Below are 17,770 nucleotides of genomic sequence, written 5' to 3' on the forward strand. Positions count from 1 at the left end.
TGCCTGTATCATTGTTTGTGAGCACATTTTGTCTTCCATGCTCTGTGTATCTCTGAACATACTGCAGCATTTCTTTCTTCCCATTATAAAAGAAATTATTCATGCTACAAACAGCAAAAATCACCTGAGGCTCTTGGGAGGTTCTCTTGCTCTGTACTCTGAAGTTAATTTAAATTTACATGTTTTCAGGCAATGCTGCACCACAATCTTTACAGAGCAGGACATAAAAAACCTTTTGTCCTGTAATCATATTTTCCCCATGCATGAACATGCTTTCATCATCATCTCTCTCACAAGCATATCGCACTCATTCAAAAAACAACCTTCAAAACTTCCCCCTCCTGTATTTTTTTCTTCTCATCTTTTAAAAATAAAATAAAATCCTCTCCAAGGAAACAAATATAAGCTGGAAATAACCAAAGTTTATATACATTGTCACAACGTGACAATTCCTTATTCTACCTACACCTATGTTTTCTAAAAGCACATTTATATTTACATGTGCTTAAAAAGAAAACAAATGCAATGTGTTGTATAAAAGACGGCTTTCCACAGGCGATTACCAACATCCCAATTGTAGCTTGTAAGGGTCTTAACACTTTGTACCCAAAATAAAGCTTTTTCTTATAGTACTGAACATGCTGACAACAGGTAGACAACATTTTATGGTAGTTTTCAGTTTAATAATGCATTAAGCTTTTAAATGCTTCCCATGCATGTCCTTCCTTCCAAGATGTGTTTTTAATAAGGTTTTATTGCAAAGTCCACTCTTTTACAAGAAACTAATTTTGTATGTAATTGTCTTCACAATTGCTTTCACTTAGATTAGGAACTGCAGTTTTGACAGAATGTGAGACAGGGAAAAGCTGAACTCAAGTAGCTAGATGACAACAGGACAACCAAGAGGACAGCAGGACTGAGCGTCCCTCAGAACAGAGGGAGACGCCTGAAGGCATAGTCACAGGGTGCTGATGACACTACCTGAAACACGGTAGGTGTCATTTCTTTTTCCTCTTTTAGAGAAAACAGAAAGCAACCGTATTTTAGAGGGGAAAAAAAGAAAAAACACTAAAAGGCAGCACCTTCTTCAGGTCTTGTCAGTTAATGTTTCATCTATACCTGGAGCAGGCTTCACACAGTATGTGTATCTTAAATCCCATCAGGTTAGTCTAAGTACAGATCTACTGAATCTTTCTAAAAAATCTTAAAAAAATAAATACAAAATCATTATATTTCCTAAACTCGTTTTTCTATGCTGCTTATTGCATCACTTTCTGTAAAAGCACCATCGGACACTATATGCCACTCCTTTAAACACACTCTGTGGAACAAAAATGCCTCAAACATTTTATAAACATCTTTACTTTATAGACTGAAAACGATAAGACAGCAGAAAAAGTCATAATTGTCAGCAGCACAAACCAATTCTGGCTCTCCAATTTAACATTTGAAGGCCTAATTCTTCAAAGTACACTTTACAAGTTCAAAACAGAGCTCCTGTGAATTTCAATTTCAGCATGCTCTCAGGTACCAAGTTTCATCTTCCCAACCTATCAGCACCTGTGCTGATTAAAGAGTACCTATGCCTGAGTGCTTTGGGATATACGCATAAACAGTTGCCTACTGACCATAAAAAATTATACAGAAAAAGGAAAGAAAATCCACTGTGGAAGAACTGCAACTCCAACCAGTCACTAACCATGAGATCTGTTTCCTCTCATTAATGTTTCTCAGAACACTGCTGCTTGCAGCAATAGGACAGGAAAACACTTCCAACTCTATCTCAATTCATGCCCAGAGCCGCCCTCCTTGCCTGTATAAAGAGCTCTTGAACAGAAAACACACCATTCTTACCTGCATGACTAAAACCTGCACCACAAAGCACTGCATACAAGGTAGATTAAAGCTTGCTTTGTGTGTAGTCTTATCTGGAATATTTATATCTTAAAGTATCTGCCATGTTTAAAATGTTATCATAGCTTTCCAAATAATAATGACAGGATATCAACAAAGCCATTCCTCTCAACATGCCAGTATCAGTCTCAGTTTCATTTGCTTTCACAAGGAATTTTTTTAAAAATCTTTGAAACCAAGATATTCCAATTTTCCAGACCCTAGAAGTCAGGTATCAGAGCTAGTATGTATTGGAAATATGCAGGTTGCATGGAAAAGTAGCTTCAGGAGTAATTCAGACCACATGATGCTGCTTTGCAGGGACATGCTGGGGGCACAGCTACATGCACACAGGTTGCCCAAAGAAGGTTGAGACATTGTATTTTTCAAAATCTAAATAGTCTTTTCTACCTCTTCCCTTTGTCTACTTCTCTCTATCAATATAAGTAACACAAAACACTCCAAGTCAGAATTCAAAGTGGGAGAATGCTTTAGTGAAATATATGATACTGTTGCAAGCAAAGATAATTTTTCAATCAGTAACCCTTTCTTAAAATACAAGACATTTTACTGAAATAAGATGACATTAACACAAACTTAGAAGTCCTGCAAACTCCACCTGTTACAGCTTATTTTTTTCCACGAAGACAAACAGAAAGTAGAAAGGAATACAGAAGAGTAAAATTAAAACATCTCCTTGAAAAATCCATTTAATGGGCTACTGTGATACTGTGTACTTACTCTGACAACACTGTGTATGCCAAATAATAATTTTGATATAGACAGATAACAGTTCTAACTAACAGTTAGATAACTGCTATAACAGATCACACCACACAATTATCAGAATGATGTATTTCCAAGACAAAAACAAATACAAACAGCAGAAAGTCCCCAACATACTCAATTCCTCGTATTTATTTATTTCCTCAGAAGTAGCAACACTTGGACATCACCCACTTTAAATACCCACTGCAGCTTATCTCGTGTTTGTCATAAAAAAATGAACTCCAAAAAATCAACACTTTTGGGAATGTGGTGAAAGGAAAACTCTCCAGAGATGCAGATGTATATGATTCACAGTCTGTGCATCTTAATCGCATAAGGAATCATTTAGCCAAATTTGTTTGATTGACCAATTTAAGTCCCTAGTTTGAAAACTAGCAAGAAAGGAATAGCTTGGTGATACTGAAGATCTGTAACTACATTAAACATTCCCTACCAGGTTGAAATTGCATGATTCATTTCTTGCTAAATGGCTAACAGTCTAACACTCTAGACTTCTTGATCTTCTGTCAAAAGGTCTATTTTATTCAAAAGATTTATGGGAGTATATCCAGTAAAGCATGGCTCTGGTTACAGGGAACTAGAAAAATGCCACAGCACATGCACATTTCTTCAGAGCAGTATGGAAAAAAACATCACTTAGTACTTTACGGAAAATCTCAAAAACATCCCAGAGGAAATATTTTATGTACTTCAGCAGGATGCAAATTTTAAGCTTTAAACACTTTAAGAAGCTCAGATACTTCTGGTAGATTTTCCTTAACTTCCTCATCTTCAAGCAGCTCACTGTATGGTACTTCAAGTCATTCATTCATAAGTACTGGTTGGATGTTTAAATAACTTCTCAGGAACAGGCACAGATTTGAAAGGGATAAAGATTGATTATACTACCTGGCTAGTATGTTGCAGTATACTACCAAGTAGTATCTTACTATACTACCTGGTTAGTCTTTGATACCACTAACCAAAAGGATTAGTTTGTTCTGTCACTGGACCCTGACATAAGAAACCATTGTTTTTCAAGGCACTCTAGGTGGCTGTAGCCTCCATTCTGCTAAACACACAGTGGAGGGCAAAAAATGGTTATTACACCTCTGTTCCCAGTATCCTCTTTGCTAATGAGTGATTCCCTCTGTCTGGAAACACAGAAACACTTTTCCTCTTGCACGCTAACTTAACCCAGAGTATTGAAGTCTTCTGGTTTCCACAGAGTACACACACAGCTGCAATTTGCTCTTTATAGTGAACCTAGGGAAATGGCAACACATGGGTAGTAGCAAGTAGTTAATTTAGAATTAAATGTTCTTCTACAATAACTGGAGTCACTGACTTCAGTGAAAAATAGGACTCATTATTGTAACAAATTTTTAAAGATGCATGGTGGTCTGGTTATCAGGAAGTTTACTACATGATGATGCTATGAGAAGTTAAGGGGAAAAAAAACATTTTTTCTGAAGTGAACTGTGGCAACATAGAAACTAAGTGTACAATGTCACAACAATCATTGTAAACTAAAACAGTTCAAGTTAGCTCAAATGCCATGTACAAACTGAGTCTCTCAATCTGTCTCCTCACACTCTAAACTAACCTGATGGCTGAGTGGCAACAGTCATTTCTGCCAGCACTTTCGGCATTTAAACACAAAGAAAAAAATCCAGAAATATCAATGCAATTTGCACGCCAACTTCCATTAACAAAAAGGATTTTATGCAGTGGTGCATAAAACACAAAGACACAAAGTTTTGGTAAACTTTCCCCAAGTTGTCCTACAAATGAAATTCTGTATTTCTGCCCATGAAGTCCCCAAGTTCTGCACATTCTCCATCCTATAAATCAGCATCATCACTTACGCACAGATGCTACTGAATAATTAGGCAGGTAGGTGGTCTTGCAATTCTGAAACTCTATTGCCTGCGACTCCTGAAAAATCTAATTGAAGACGAATTCTCATTGTATACTTACCTATCAGAGCATATAATGAAATAAAAATAGTGTGATGTCTACTCTGTGCCACTTTATTTTCAAAAACTTACTTTGCAGCAGCAAAGTTTCCAAACTTCCGCATTATAGAGTCACTACTATCTTTTTTATGTCTTAAACTCAGCATTTTATACACAGTAACTAGACATAAGGGATTGAGACTCAGAATCTGACCTATGAATGAGGGCATCACAAATATCATCTGAAAGTTGATGGGCCTGGGAATCAATTCTGGTACAATCACACAGAAGAATCTGAACTAGGCTTCTAAGATTCAAAATAAATGCTCTAACTACTGGGCTATTAAGGTTGCTGCATCTCATCTAATAGAGTGCCAGCTGCAAGAGAGCACCTTCCACTGCATTTCTCCCCCTCTCAGGAGCAGAGTACTCGTTTTCCCGTTCCTTGATGTACTTGCACACATTTGATGAAGCCTATTCAGAAAAACTGGACATCTGCTTCTCATAAACTGACACTAAATTTTAGGATGCAGCAAGTAAATTATCGACAGATACAGAAATGCTGAGCTTGTCTCTTTCTTGTTTTAAGTAGGTATGGCTAACTTGGACTTCAAGTACATGAATCAGATTGGTGAGGCTTAATTTGAATTACTGTCTATATAATCGGAGCCAAGCAGGTATTAGTTACCACAGGTCAGCTGACGCATGATAATTTAATTGTATCTCCAGAAGGTATATCCTCCTGCCAGAACTACGTTGCTTTTGAAACTACTACTCGTTGTCTCCATGCTGATAGCCTTCCCTTCTTATTTATCCGGCTCCTGCATTTCTCCACCTTCAGAAAAAGACAATTTTATCTACTTGGGTTTTTGCCTTTGGAAAGTAGATGCCTGTGATCCAGTGGGACTAAGGATAGAGGGAAACATACCTGGAGAGGTATCTGTCAGTATTTCAGATTACCCTGGCTACTGCTAATAGAGAAATTTAAAATTTTCAGAACTATGAAACTTGAAACACTTTCATTTTTTTTAAGCCACTGTTTGCATGCACCATTCATTGCAAATTTCATAGACTTTGAATTTTTTTTTTTTAACTACAACTGAATACAATTTCTCAGCATGTTCATTTCCTCTTTGTGTAGGATTTTGTAATAACAAAATATAAAATATTTATATTACATATTTATATAATATATATAAATATCAAATTCTCACTGCTTTATTAAAAGAACGTTTTAGTATATTGAACATACCACTGTAACGTAGCATAAATTTTAGCTTCAAGTTATAAATAAAGTATACATAAATACCTGAGGTATAACAGAAAATTTAAAGCATTAGCGAGTATCATGCAATACTTTTTCTCCAAGTAAAACAAACATTTTCACACCTTGAGCACGTACAACTTTACCTGATCAGCTGTTGTGACATCAGAAAGTACAGCATCAGGGGGTCTCTTGGGTGGATTCACTGTTACCTGAAGCAAAAGTAGTAGTATCAATATTTCACTGCAAAAATCCTTTATTCATACCCATGCCAGAATCACTGGCAGAAGTGTATAAAGAAAAATAGCGTTTACCAGGTTTTTAGGGTTCCTCTCATCCCTTCTTCAAGGAGAAACAGGAAAAAAAATAGCTTTCAAGATCACCTTTGCAGAGACAGTGAACGTGAGGCACCAGATCTAAGTTACACCTAGCTGATCAATTTGATTACATTTCTACCAAGCTATCCTAGCTTTTTTGTTCAAGCCCCCCAAAACCAGTGGTCTCATAGAACATTAGTGTTTTCGAACACAGATACAAAAGTGAAGCTTTTTAATATAATATTCTAAAAAGCTCGATGGACTAGAAAATAATTTATTACCTCACTTATGGACTACATCACATTTTCACAGCTCTTTTTTTTTTTTTTTTTACTTTGCACTTCTGTTTCCTCTTTGCAATTACATACTGCATATGAAGCTCAACCACATTGTAAGAAAGTTATTCTTTTGCAATCTTCAGCTTCATTGTTCAGTTCTGATTATATAAACTTTATCAGCTGACTGTCAAGAGAGTATCTTAGGTGACGATAACCACAAAGAATGCCATAATGAATTCAAATCTATTAAAGTAGCTGAAATCTTTTTTCCTCTCTTTCTGTAGTGTTTCCAAAAAAAAAAAAAAAAAAAAAAAGAGGAAACAAGCTACAAAGCAAAAGCAATCAAATTGACTCTCACCTGCAGGAATTCTACTTAATCTTAACTTGTGTAAGCTCTTTCCCAAAGAAAAGAAAAATCATCAGAAACTAAGTACTGAGTAGTGTCACATCTAGTAACAGCAGAGTCTCTTTCCCATTTATTAACAGCAGAGCAAAGACATCTATTGGATGGAAGACTTGAAAACATCACTCCTGCATTTGTCACTTCAAAGATTCACAATGGATCTACTGATTATTCAGCTTGATAGCAAGAACACCACATAACATGCTTTCAGAACATTAATGGCTTCCCAATTTACCTCCAGTTGGTTTAAAGAAATGGAACCTGAATTACTGAGCTATAAATTGGTTGAAACTAGCCAACAAATGAGTAATTAAGGAAACCATCATCATTAGGGCAAGAACACTAACTGAAGAAGGGAAACATGACTTGCACAAGGTGTTGTTCAACATAGACCTCAATTTGCAAATTTCTTCTCCTTGGTTGGCAGGTGCAGTACATGTGCAAAGTGACAAAAACATACGTTGCAGGACATGTCTGATCAGTTTCGGATTTCTTTTTGGCACAGAGGTACACGAAAGGTTTTGGGTTTTGTTCTTGTTCCCAAGAAGCTTTGTGAACACAAATCAGGGGAATTTGTCATTTGAAACTGTCCTTTTGCTTGTAAAAAGGCCCTTGAATGTGCTATTCCTATGTTGTCTTAATTAGATGGTATTTATTTTCTTCTGTCACAAGAGGGACTGTTATCTGAAACAGGCATTCTCTATATTTTGAAATGTAAAATAATTTTTAAGTAGCATTCTCATACTTCACTGAATAGCGTGAAGAAGTTGCATTTGCCTTAAGTGCAAAACTTAAATAAAAAGTACCAAGGCACTACACTGGGCTCATTGATACCACCAGTATAAATTAACAGCATTTCTTTTGGACCACTATTTTTACATGCACTATTATAAAACTGATTACAGAAGCATAAAGGGTTCACAGGTTATGTAGTTATATAGATTGTAGATTTTCATCCAAAAATCCAAAGAACATCCCTCTACTGTGTTATAGATGTAACTAGGTACAGATTATTGAAAATACTGAGCTTACAATAGCCTATGTCGAACTGACTGTTGTTTATTGTAGTGCCTTATGGCTCTAGTTCACAACAACATTCTGTCATAGCTGATACTATGTTTAAACACAGTATTCAAGGAAAGAACAGTTATGTGTCTGGTACCTGGCTAGCTACATAATGCATTTGGACGTGAATACCGTGTGTTCATGTGGCATTGTTTGTCACTTGCTAACTCTCCTTCAGAATGCACAAGTTCCACTCCAGCGTAAGTGAGAAATAGTAATGATTACTTCTCTCTTATCTTCTTTATGCTCTCTAAACCTCCTTCACAAAGAGGCATAGATTTATGAAGAGCTACACCTAGAGGTCTTTTCCAGAAACAGCATGTTCAAACCTAACACCACTTTGAGTTCTTGCTCCTCAGCTTTTTATTAAAATGAGCTTTTCAATAGTGCGAAATCTTGCAGTATTAACATATGACTATACCTACTAGCACAAATTTAACATATGAAAAAATTACTTAATGAAACTTTAACGCTCTCTATATACATATACGCAAATTTGTCACTAGGTATAAATTCATTTTTCAATGTAAGTAGTCCCCTCACACACACACACCTAAGAAGTAACAAGCAGCTCTGAGGTAGAGAAGCAGCATACTAGTAATGATAAACTGATCAAGCACAGATTGTGCATTCCCAACTGGGTCTACAAGCACTGAAGCAGAAATGAAAGTGTGATCATGACAGCAAAGTTGAGGCAAGTTTAAAATCACAAAAACTCTGGAACAATCCAACAGCTCAGCAGCACGCCTCTGGACTAAGTCTCTAAAATCTCAACCTCTAGTCACTCTGTCCTTGCTGCTTACACTCAAAGCTGACAAAAATTCTGCTCTTAAAGCTATGCATGAGAGGAAAAGCTCCCAGAATCTACTTGAAAACACCAAGACTTACAAATAAAAGCCAATTCTCTGTTCTTGTTCTGATCTCGCAGGCCTCTAAACATTTTTCAGATCAAAAGTAAATTGAAAAAACAAAACCTTCTTCAGACTAGCTTTTAAAAAGAAATGTATAGTCTTCCTCATCAGTCCGTCTACGGAGAGTGTGGTTGAGAGTGATTAAATACATAGAATCAAAGCATGCAGTTTCTGTTGTTTGCAGAGCTTACATTTGGTCATCCTAAAACCAAAAGTCAATATGACTCGTCAGTTAAACTAATCTTCCATCTGACCTACAGCAGAAGGAGTTTAAGGATTTTAAGCACTGCCTAGACATATTACTACATTCTTTTACTATTTCTGTGGAATTAATTGTGTCAAATTTAGCCACTTCAGGTTGCAGCCAGCTAGACTGTCAACTTCAAAAGGTTCTCTTCTAAAAGACCGAATACTAATAATCCTCTAGAGGAGCTTTGTGTCCACATCACACATTTCACATGAATTTCAGTTTCACTGAAAGACTATTTTATAATGCCAAGTCCACAGATGACTGCAGGTTATTTTAGATGCTCTTAAATGACACTAAATGGCACCCTTGCCTGTGACGCAACAGTCTTCATGTAAGTCTTACTATTAAGGTATTATAGAAAGAACTGGATGGTTACAGAGAAGCATACAGCTTTGACAAATTTAGAGTGGTACAGAATACAAAAGTACCTGTTCTCAAAACCGCTTTTTTGCTTTTTGGTTGAGTCACTGCTAGAACAATCCAACTTAACTTAGATTCAAATCTAAATTAGAATCACCTGTTCCACAGTCTATTAGGGTATTTTCTATCTCTAATTTCAAATATTTAAATGTAGGAATATTTGATCAGTAGCATGCTCAGTAACTCACTTTGCTCTCCTATTGTCACATACACTTTTTTCAGGTCCTGACCAGTACCTTTTCTCACAGGTTCTTCAACGAAATGAGCTATTTAGATTCAAGTCTGTACTGCACTCACTTTACTGTGAGTGTGGTCAAACACTGGAACAGGCTTTCTAGAGAGGTGGCTGATGTCCCATGCCTGTCGGTCTTCAAAAGGATTTGGATAATGCCCTCCATAATATGCTTTAATTTTTGGTTTGGACTGAAGTCCTCAAAGCAGTTGGACTGAATGATCTTTGAAAGTACCTTCCAACTGAACTATTCTATTCTATACTGCTGAAAGGGTAGCGTATCCTTCCTAGTTGATATAGCATATATCTTTCTTGCAGCACCGACAATTTTTTCCCCAGTATGAATGTTTGAATTTACCTTGGCCTTTTCTGATGTTCGTTTTCCACCAAACCCTCCAGCTCCAACAAAAAACAAGGAGAACTGGTTATAGCACACTAGATCCTTTCCACAATAGGTATTCACTGAAAGACAAGAAAAGAGAATGCTCATGTGTTGTCTTCTTTTTTCACATAGCTAGCATACGGTGGTACAAGGGAACAGTTTAGCTTCAAATACGCCAAAGATCATTTTAGCAACTTAAGGGACAATAATGACAATTTCCTGTTGTACTGCTGCAAGTCATTTCTTGGCTAGTGAAAAATGATCACATATTTTGAATAATATTATCATGAATTTTATCTATATGAAAGCATTAAAATTTTAAAAAATGAGCTATCGAAATACTGATGACAATTAAGATGTTAAAAGCACAGTGCTGCAATTAGTATTTATTTCAGTGTTTGATATGGCATTAGCAATTTATTTAAATAGAATTGAGCCATAAAATATGATTTATTAGAAGCTATTAAGAATCCTTCATATGTAAAGCACACTGCCATCTCTCAAAATGTAACGCACTCTTGTACGAAAAAAGCTCCAGAGCAAGTTTATTTTAAGGTTTGTTCCAGAAGTTAAACTCCTTACACCGAATCATTGAGATTCAGCTTCCTATTTCCAGTTCATGCCTACTCCACCCCTTCACATCTTAGACTGAAATTTATTGTATTGTTAATGTCCATTTCCAGTTCTGAAAAGAATTTAAAAGTCACTAACATTCTGTTCACAAAAATAACTTGTGTGTCACAGAAAAACAGATAAAATCAATGTTAGCACAACACAGTGCAAACCACAATGAGAAGGAACATTAAATGCCTTTTTAAATATTATATTAGTATTTTATTATATTAATAATATTAATACCTTTTAAAAAATGTTATCTATAAACTGGAAGTATAAAAGTACAAGAGGAATTAGAGAATCACTGCCCATTAATCTATTCTCTAATTCTTCTTAGAACCTCTAATAGAAGAGCAGATGTTGCCCATTAATCTAGTAATCTAATTTCTCAAGGTCCTTGGCATACCACACCTAAAGATACCAAAATTCAGAAAATGACAACTTATCCACTTCCAGAGATGTACTGATCCCTTAACTTGGTTACACGAGAAAGGAAATAGGGTTTTGGTGCACAGATGCCCCCTAGCTAAAATTGCTGCCTTCAGACCATACTAACTATTATTAATAAGAACTTTGTTCGGTTTGCACAGTGCACTATTCCACTTACACAGGGAGAAATCAAATCTCTGAAATCTTTTTTCCAAAAAACAGTGTTCTTAATTTTAGTACGTTAACTACCCAAGAACAATGACATTATACAGTTACACAGCTATTGATAATTAGCTCATTTCTCAGCTCTCAATAGAACTTAAAAAGGTAAAAGTCTTTACAGAAGAAAGGCTGGCAGATACTGTTACAGCTAGAAAATAACAAGCCTCTCAAATTTCATTGCAACCCCTAAGAAAATTATAAACTTTCTCACCATCTATTAGCAAGACTGCTCCCGAACCTTTGTCAAGTATATCAGCAATAGTTGAAACTGAAGTTAGTTGTCCTGTAAGACAATAAGAACATGCACATATTTTAGAATCATGAAGTTTTGCTTCAAGAATGTTCACAGATCACTCTTGATACACTATTTTAATAGTAATAGTTATCATAATGACAGTCATAATAATCACAATCACCGTGATAAAAAAGTGGTAATATTTTCGAATCTTGGTTGTTTGGTTATTTGTGTGTGTTTTTTTCCTTTAAGTCTTGCAATTGTTTATGTATGCAGAGCTAAACACAAATCATGCTTCAAATATAAACACATCACTAAGTCCAAAACAGATTCTACCACATACGGTTTGTCCACAGATTTCAAGAGGGCTGAGACAACTACAGTTTTACAGAACAGCAGCTCAGCTCAGGGCCTGGATCTGTACATTTATGAAGTTTGCTTTTAAAGAAACTATTGCTCTAGACAGATGTTACCATACATACTTACATGATCAGCCTATGGAATGGAAAAATAAACAGGTTTATGAGTCCTGATGATCCATTAACAATTATCAGCCTTCTTTGAAATTAAAACTTTCACACACCTCATTTTGTTTCTATAAAATATGCTATTAATCCATTGCTTTTAAGATTTCTTTCCTTCTATAATCTGAAAAAAATTACTTCCGAAAACAACTAATGAGGAAACCCAGACACATGCATGTGTATCCTGAATGAATCTAATGAGCATCTCTCAAGTGCTGTAATCGGGGAAAATACAGCGATCTGCAAAACGTGTTTTTTAAAACAGTAACTAATACCTTAATTTTGACAGTAAGAAATGTAAATGACTTTTAGCTTCTTCATAAAGATGTTCATTACTCCCTTACAGATACAGTTTAAATCTATTTCTCTTAGAGGCACAAGGATGAACCACTGCCAAAGAATTTGCTGGTAAACATCCCAAAAGTCCTATGATAAAACCTCACAGAAAGAATTACAATTTCTGCTAGTTGATATCAAATTTTATGTGTAATATACCTAGATGTTATGCATTTTCTTAATAATTGGCTCATTTCTTTTCAGGCCAACTACAGAAAAAACGAACCAAAAAATCATAGGTACTTGCTTTTATTATTTCAGATTAGGCACAAGTTTACTAAATATACTATAGAACAGCACCACTTAACCCCATAAAGACAGCGTTTCAGAATTCCTTCAACAACGCAACAGGTTGCCTCTCTTCTCCCTCACCCCTTGTAAAAAGAATACTCAAAAAAAATACAATTGGAAGCAGACCTTCCATATTTGCACTTATGATGTGGCTACAAGAAGTGTTGTCATAGTGACAAGCAAATCAGCAATATAAAAGGACTGACCTGAGGTTGGTAACGGTTTATACAGTTCCAGATATTGCTCACCATGCAGCATCTACGTAGAGACAGGCAACACTATAACAACAATGTATTCAGTTGCCCCCCACTGCGCACAATCACAATGGCAAGGAAATATGCAGATATTTTAGAAAGTATTCAGAATAAACAAAGAAACAAGAAGTGTGCAGGTTTCTTTTGTTTAATTTTTTTTTCCCCAACTTTACCTTGAACAAAGTATTTTCAAAGCAAGTACTTTCAAAGCAAGATTTAAGCTTTAGGGAGTTTAATAAAAACACAGTAGGCACAAACTACAATTTAACACAAAACTCGTAATTCATATCATCTTATGAAGATACAGTTTGTATAAGTGAAATAAATAATTTCTTAGAATGCAAGAATATAAACACCAAATTTTCCATTTCTAAAATTGAGGGCACCTATTAATATTATAAATGTACTAATTAAAGCAATTTTATAGTTACATAGAAGACAAACAAAATTAGATACTTAGCTCATCCATACCTTTGCAAGATCAATATTTAGTCCTGGAAGAGAAGGAATACCATCAAACATTGAAGTCTGAGCAGGAATTACTCCAAAGCTAGGTAAGCAGCAGAACTCTTCACTTCCTTCAAAGAGAAATTTCAGGTGATCTGGATCCTTAGTTGACATTCCCACACCAAGAGCATATAGAATAGGCTCTAAGTGAGTGTATGTATACACCTTGGTAGTCAATTCCCGGCCAACAATGTTGGTCTGAAAATTAGAGATTAGTGTAAAATAAAGCTTCATAGTATTTAACACTGCACTTGCATTCTTTCTATAATTCTCATATCAAACAAAATTCATATTTGGACTTTTTTTTCTAAGTATAGTTGCATGTAAACGTCAAGCATGAGAAATGAAAATACAATAATACGTTAGATTAAGGTTGCTTGTACTGCAACAAATATAGTAATGCATTTTATCTTGCTGCTAGCAATTTACTTCAAGAGTAAATGGCATAACTTTACACGTCTCTGCTCCCAGTAACGTGTAAGAGTTTTTCTAGAACAAACCATGAATGAAATAGTTAATACTGTAATAAAATTGAAAAGAGGGAAAATTAGGTATATTTTAAAAAGGAGACAGAGCAAAAACGCATTGTATGTGTCCTTTGCTTCCTCTTCTGAACAATACCTAGCTAAAAAGGCTTACAGAATTTACAAGCGCTTGTATTCTACATTATTCGGTCTATTTAGCCTCAAGTTTTTCCATCAACAGTAAGAAAAATGAAGACTGGAGTCTGGATAAGTTTTTTTTTATTTAGCTTCTTTTCCTCAGAGGTTATTACCCTCTTTCTGCAGACAGCAAGCCAGAGTAGAAGTTAATCGCCATCAGAACAAGTGTCTATGCTCAAAGTTTTCAGGTAGCTTTGAGTGTGCCTGTTAGACAGAGGTACTCACTGTATCAACAGATGAAGAGACCACTGATCCAGAGCTTGTGGAATTCATAGATATGCTCCCTTGAGACTCTATCTGACTTAGAGCATCATTCAATACACTTATGGACTCTAGAAAGAGCAATTGAAAAATATTACATGAAAATAGCTGTAAATAAGACACTCCAATTAGACAGAAAACACACGTGCCAGCAAATCACAGAATCACAGAATTGCAGAGGTTGGAAGGGACCTTGAAAGATCATTGGGTCCAACCCCCCTGCCAAAGCAGGTTCCTTAGAGCAGGCTGCCCAGGTAGGCGTCCAGACGGGCCTTGAATATCTCCAGAGAAGGAGACTCCACAACCTCCCTGGGCAGCCAGTCCCAGTGCTCCATCACCCTCACCGTGAAGAAGTTCTTTTGCATGTTGGTGCGGAACTTCCTGTGCTCTATCTTGTGGCCATTACCCCTTGTCCTGTCCCCACAAACCACTGAAAAGAGGTTGGCCAAATCCCTCTGTTTCCCACACCTCAGGTTATTTATACACATTGATGAGATCCCCTCTCAGTCTTCTTTTCTCCAGGCTGAAGAGACCCAGGTCTCTCAGCCTTTCTTCATAGGGAAGATGCTCCAGGCCCCATATCATCTTTGTGGCCCTCCGCTGGACTCTTTCCAGGAGATCCCTGTCTTTTTTGTACCAGGGAGCCCAGAACTGAGATATAGCCCAGAAATGAGATCTAGCTTCTCAATTTATTTTTAAACACACTAAGTAAACCTGTGCAAATTGAGCATAATGCTGCTTCCTTACAGACATCTATGTAATAGCTGCCAAGTGGTCTATATAACTGTGTCATGGTTTAACTTTGGCAGGCAGCTAAGTATCACACAGCTAGCTGCTCGTTCACTCCCCCAACAGTGGAACAGGAGAGAATCAGAAAGGTAAAAGTATAAGAATTCATTGGCTGAGATAAAGACAGTTCACTAGATAAAACAAAAACTGCATGTGCCAGCAAAGCAAAATAACTGATTAATTCACTGCTTCCCATTGGCAAGCAACCATTCAGCAATGGTTACTTGGGAAGAAAATGCCATCCCTCTGAACAACCTTCTCTCCTCCTCTCCCCCCAGCTTTTATTGCTGAGCACAACCTCATTTGACACAGAACATCCCTTTAGCCAGCCTGGGCCAGCTGTCCTGGCTGTGCCCCCTCCCATCGCCTGGTGCAGCCCCAGCCTCCTCGTTGGCAGGGTAACAAGAGAAGCAGAAAAGTTTTTCTGTGCTACCACTGCTCAACAAAAACTGAAATTTTGTGTGTTATCACCACTGATTTCTTAAAAATCCAAAGCACAGCAACATATGAGCCTCTATGATGAAAATTAACTCTGTCCCAACTAAGACCTGGACAACTTGCTCCATCAGCTTCAAGTAATCAACTAAGACACCTACTTAATTCCAGTGCCTGAAGTGCCTGAAACACCACCACCGTTCAAGCCAAGAGGAATATCAGTAAATACTTTTGTTATAACTCCCTGAACAACAGTACTAAGGAGAAGATACTGAGCATTGTTTTTTCAACTGTCTCAGCAGTGAGTATCTGAAAATTAGTACTGCTTCTCTTACCTTTAAAATTATTTGCTATACAAGTAACAAGTCACATCTCCTGGTGGCTACTCTCTTTCATAAATCACAGTATACAGAAAAACCCACACACTCAAACTGAAGAACCGAGGCTTGGACCTTCTGTAATCCCAAGATTACAAAAAAGATGATGCATGGATGAGATACAGAACTCATTTCTGGTAAAGGCTGACCATCAAGAGTAGCTTGCTGCTCAAAGCTCAGTATGCTAAAATCAGTATTTAATGTTCTTGTATTTGAAAGAAGTAGAGAGTTGGTCAAGAAGTGGTAAGAAACACGCATAGGAGAAGTGTTTAAATCAGATGAAGACAAAATCATTATTCAACCACGTTTACCTTGGAGCTACTCTCCTGAATTTCAAAACTCCTGTACTCATATTGACTTGCACTGTCTCTCAGGTTAGCACCAAGTCACTCTATTGTGTGGCACTCCCCTAAATACCCTGCTGGCTGAATACCCTCTTAAGAATCTTGATGTTGTAAACTATTCCTTGCTTCCCAGACTCACTGTCAGAACCATACTAATGGTTTATTTGTAGCCCAAATCTCATGAAGAAAAAGACCCATCTACCAAACAAACACAGTTGTCACCATCACTGCTAAAGATAAGCTACAGCTTTGGGTACAAGCACTGTCATAACATGACGTGAGGCCATAAGTTTATGCAATGTGAAAGTGTGGAAAATAAGAGCTGTAATTTATGAAAACCCTTTAACAAGGATTCTCTTTTATCATTCATGAAATGAAGGAAAATCAATAATGAGTTGCTGGGTGAAGCAACAGACTGTTTCTACCTTTCTTGCATAGACAGAAGAAAGGCTTTTACATTGCTTTAAAATCTTCAAGGGAAAATATAGCTTTGATTCCCAAGTAAAACCAAACATTTCACCAACTTTTCAGGTCCACAACCCATTTCCATCCAGCAACAGACATACCACTCTTAATGGTGAAATCTCAAGACTACCAACATGTATTTCCCACGCAATGACATACACTAAAACTAACAGTACTAGAGCAAATGGTAATTTAAACATGGTGTAGAATACTAAAATCTCCTTTTCAAAGAGTATTTCTTCTAAAACGTACAACAGTGAGTGAATTCGCAACTGAGCAAATTCTCAGTTGGTCAAGCAGTTAGTGTCTGGGTAAACATTAAGGTGATATGTTGGGGTTAACCTTTAACATCAAATGTCCCTTCAAAATCATTCTTTTCTTTTATTTAAACTCTGCCTTACTGCTTTATTTGTAACAAGCAACAGTACTTGAACTGTGTCATACCAGAATCCTTTAGATGTTTACTGAGTTTCAAGGTATATGTGGAAAAAGCTGTCTTTTAAGATGACATGTTCTTTCAACAACAAGAGTTTATTTCTAAAGACAAAAACATTAACAGCATGAGATAGGCCTATGGCTCTAGGCCCAAGTTTTTTGAGAGGTATTGGGAGAAAATATGTTATGCTTTATGTTTCAGACAGGTATCAGTAGAAAGTATATGTTATACTTAATTGTAGTTTTCATTCTTTAATATCAAAAACTACCTTTAAGAAGATGCCCCTCTGGAGTGCTTGAAAAATTTAAGCAAACCAACAGAACGTCACTAAACATAGGCAGTAAAGGAAAGCTTGTTTGCTTTTTTGTTTGCCTTTTTTTTTTTTTTAAAGGGGGAATATTTTTTTTCCCCTGAATTACTATATTACATAACTTTTCCCATCAAGAA

General features: G+C 36.5%; 1 protein-coding gene across 1 annotated transcript in view; it reads right to left on the reverse strand.

Annotated features, from left to right (window-relative positions):
* Positions 1-17,770, reverse strand: part of HSD17B4 (hydroxysteroid 17-beta dehydrogenase 4) — a 62,796-nt gene that overhangs the window by 21,972 nt on the left and 23,054 nt on the right. Inside the window, exons 12-17 of the mRNA XM_035568726.2 lie at positions 14,442-14,548; positions 13,519-13,752; positions 13,000-13,051; positions 11,619-11,690; positions 10,118-10,221; positions 6,030-6,095 (exon numbers count right to left, since the gene is read on the reverse strand). Coding sequence (XP_035424619.1) covers positions 6,030-6,095; positions 10,118-10,221; positions 11,619-11,690; positions 13,000-13,051; positions 13,519-13,752; positions 14,442-14,548 — 635 coding nt within the window. The remainder of the gene's footprint in view (positions 1-6,029; positions 6,096-10,117; positions 10,222-11,618; positions 11,691-12,999; positions 13,052-13,518; positions 13,753-14,441; positions 14,549-17,770) is intronic.

This window comes from Cygnus atratus, chromosome Z (assembly GCF_013377495.2).
Source record: "Cygnus atratus isolate AKBS03 ecotype Queensland, Australia chromosome Z, CAtr_DNAZoo_HiC_assembly, whole genome shotgun sequence".
In the NCBI taxonomy this organism is placed as follows: domain Eukaryota; kingdom Metazoa; phylum Chordata; class Aves; order Anseriformes; family Anatidae; genus Cygnus; species Cygnus atratus.